General features: G+C 63.4%; 1 protein-coding gene and 1 non-coding gene across 2 annotated transcripts in view, besides 2 other annotated features; one reads left to right on the top strand and one right to left on the bottom strand.

Moving 5' to 3' along the window:
- The window catches only part of Tco025E_08789 (surface protease GP63), a gene marked incomplete at both ends in the record, with an annotated part of 1656 nt that extends 172 nt beyond the window's left edge, over positions 1-1484 (bottom strand). Inside the window, one exon of the mRNA XM_029375629.1 lies at positions 1-1484. This exon is cut by the window's left edge and continues 172 nt beyond it. Within this exon, the coding sequence (XP_029224269.1) occupies positions 1-1484 (1484 nt within the window).
- Positions 1485-1496: 12 nt separating this feature from the next.
- Positions 1497-1533: a microsatellite.
- A 313-nt stretch (positions 1534-1846) lies between these two features.
- Positions 1847-1873: a microsatellite.
- A 97-nt stretch (positions 1874-1970) lies between these two features.
- Positions 1971-2043, top strand: Tco025E_08788. Its single transcript has one exon. It is a non-coding gene; the product is annotated as a tRNA-Lys (tRNA).
- Positions 2044-2428: the final 385 nt, after the last annotated feature.

The raw sequence follows: 2428 nt of genomic DNA, 5'->3' as shown, positions 1-2428 counted from the left end.
TTGGCGCCGAGGTACTTCACCTTCACTGCGCCGCCCTCACACAACACCTGTGCGCACGCCCCCGCGATTTTCTTACCGCCGTCGCCACCCTTGACCTGCAGCGCTTCCGCATCCAGGCACCACGAGCCAGTGCCAGTCAGCGACCCAGGGAGGGTTTCCGCAGTTGCGCCTGTACACGTGTTGGGCGTTTCCCCAGTCAATATGTCATAAAACGACGTCGAAATAACAGGGCAGACGTCCTTATAGTACAAGCTCCCCTTGGACTCAACGATGTGTCCGGTGCACGTCCCGACGTGACGGCGGTCAGAGGAGCAGCGGAACGTCGCTTTGTCCTCCTTATTGCAGAACATGTGAGGGTACCTGGTGGCGAGGTTCTTGATATCCACGCACTTCTTCTGCAGGAACTCGCAGCCGACGTTCTTGCCCCAGCTCATCAGTTCCGCCATGCTCCAATTTGCGCGGTAGTAGCCGAGGTCCGCAAACACGGCCAGCGTCAGCGCCGTGTAGTAGCCGGCGCCAACCTCGGAGACCATCAGTTCGTCCCGGGCATCGCGCCCCTCCCAGTGAGGCGCCTTCGCTTCCACGCCTATGTCGTCGTTCTCCAGCTCCATGCCCTTGAGCGAGCCGCATTTGAAGTGCGCTTGCGCCCTCGCTTGAATGTTGTCCCCGACCACCAACTTGCGTCCCGCTCCGCGTCCGGCGGGGTCCGACTTCACCATGCCCTTTGGCTTCATTGCCTCGTAGCTGAACCCGAGGGCATGCGCAAGCTCGCGTGCGGCGAGGCGAACGCTCCATGCGGAGGGGCCCAGGTACTTTGGGTTGAGCTCAATGGCGCCGGCGGAGGGGCGCAAGTCGCTCCATGTGGCGCACGTGGTCGCCAACCCCGAAAGATCGTACCTGAACGGCCCGGCAGCGGCGTAGATGACCATGTCGGCACCAGTTATGCCGTCTTTGTGGCTAGCTGGGATTGTAAAGTATTTGCACGACCCATTCAGAGTTTTTGGCAGAATTATTTTGTCGGCCACGGGTTTGACAAGGAGGCGATCAGCGTGCAGTTTGACGGCTTCGGGGATAACCTTCTTCTCGTACAACTCCCTCTTTTCTGATGATAGTACGTTGACTTCGCCGCAGGTCACATTGCGCCCGAAGAAGTCAATGCTCCGCTCCCCCACCTTTTCGCAGTACCTCGGGTTGCTCGGGTTCTTCTTCAAATCTTCCGTAAACACCAAGATGCGGATGGGGCTCCATCCACCGTTGTCCTCCTCTGCGGCGACGGTGTACGCCTGCATGGCGCCCTGCCCCTTGCGAGGCACTTCCTGCAGCACCGCGGTCAACGGCGGGCCGCTCTCCCGCGTCGCTTCGTCGGGCCCGCCGCGCTCCTTCAGGGCGGCAGCGGCGGCGAGACACTCACCGGTGCCGTGCAGCACCAGGAGGAGGAGGACCACCAGTGGGAGAACTGGAGTGACGCAGCGTGGCTGGCGCATGGCGCGAAGAAAGGTGTACTTGTTGCTTCGGTGTTGGTGTTGGTGGTGGCGGCGGCAGCAGTTGCAGTTGCAGTTGTAGCACAGGCTTTCCACGCGCACAAAAACAGGAAGAAAAAGAAGGAATAAGCGGTAAGGGAAGGCTGCTGCGACAATAAAAAAAAAGAGAGGGGGGGGGGGTAACAGCAGCGCGGGAGAGGCCCCAGCCCGCCCACAGTCGCAGGGTCAGCACGCACCCGCACCTAAACTAGAGGCGAGGCGAAGAAAAAGGCGGCCCGGTGCCCGGAAGAGCGGTGTTGCGTGCGCGGCGGCGACTTGTCCCCTCGGCGCGTCCAAAGAAAAACCGGGCGGTGACGGATAGTAGCGTATGTGTGTGCGTGTGTGTGTGCGTGCCGCGGTGCAGGCGCAAAGCTCGCGCCGCCGAACGGGGCCGGGCAAATCCACGCTTGTCCGGAGGCGCGCCGGGCCGCTGCCTGAGCGACGGGCGTGGCCCTTCTAGCTCAGTCGGTAGAGCGCACGGCTCTTAACCGTGTGGTCGTGGGTTCGATCCCCACGGGGGGTGCTTTTCCCGGAGGTCCGCTCGCGCCCGCCACCGCCGCAGCGCCGAAAGCTCAGGGACGCGCCGAGAGAGACATGTGCCGGCACTGGGGGCGGCCAGGTCAAGAGTTTCCGCACTGCTGCACCTCGTCGCCGGCGCCTTGCTGCGCCGCGGGCTCCTTTTCCTTCCTTTTGCGGGGAGGGCGGGAGAGAACGGAAAGCCGCAGTTTGCCCGGCACACGCTCACACGCGCGAGAGGCGCACTCGGCCCGCGCGCGCCCACAGAAACAAATTCGTTTGAGGCGCCTTGCGGGCGCAGGGCTCGCTGCGGGGCCGGCGGGGTGGCCCTCTTTGGGCTCCCCGCGTGGTGGCGAGTCGGGGCGGAGGCGCGCGAGGAGGCGGAAAACACA

Source organism: Trypanosoma conorhini (genome assembly GCF_003719485.1).
Source record: "Trypanosoma conorhini strain 025E chromosome Unknown Tco_14.4_contig_00876, whole genome shotgun sequence".
NCBI lineage: Eukaryota > Euglenozoa > Kinetoplastea > Trypanosomatida > Trypanosomatidae > Trypanosoma > Trypanosoma conorhini.
The sequence above is the reverse complement of the archived record's forward strand: the minus strand, read 5'-3'. Positions and strand labels throughout refer to the sequence as shown.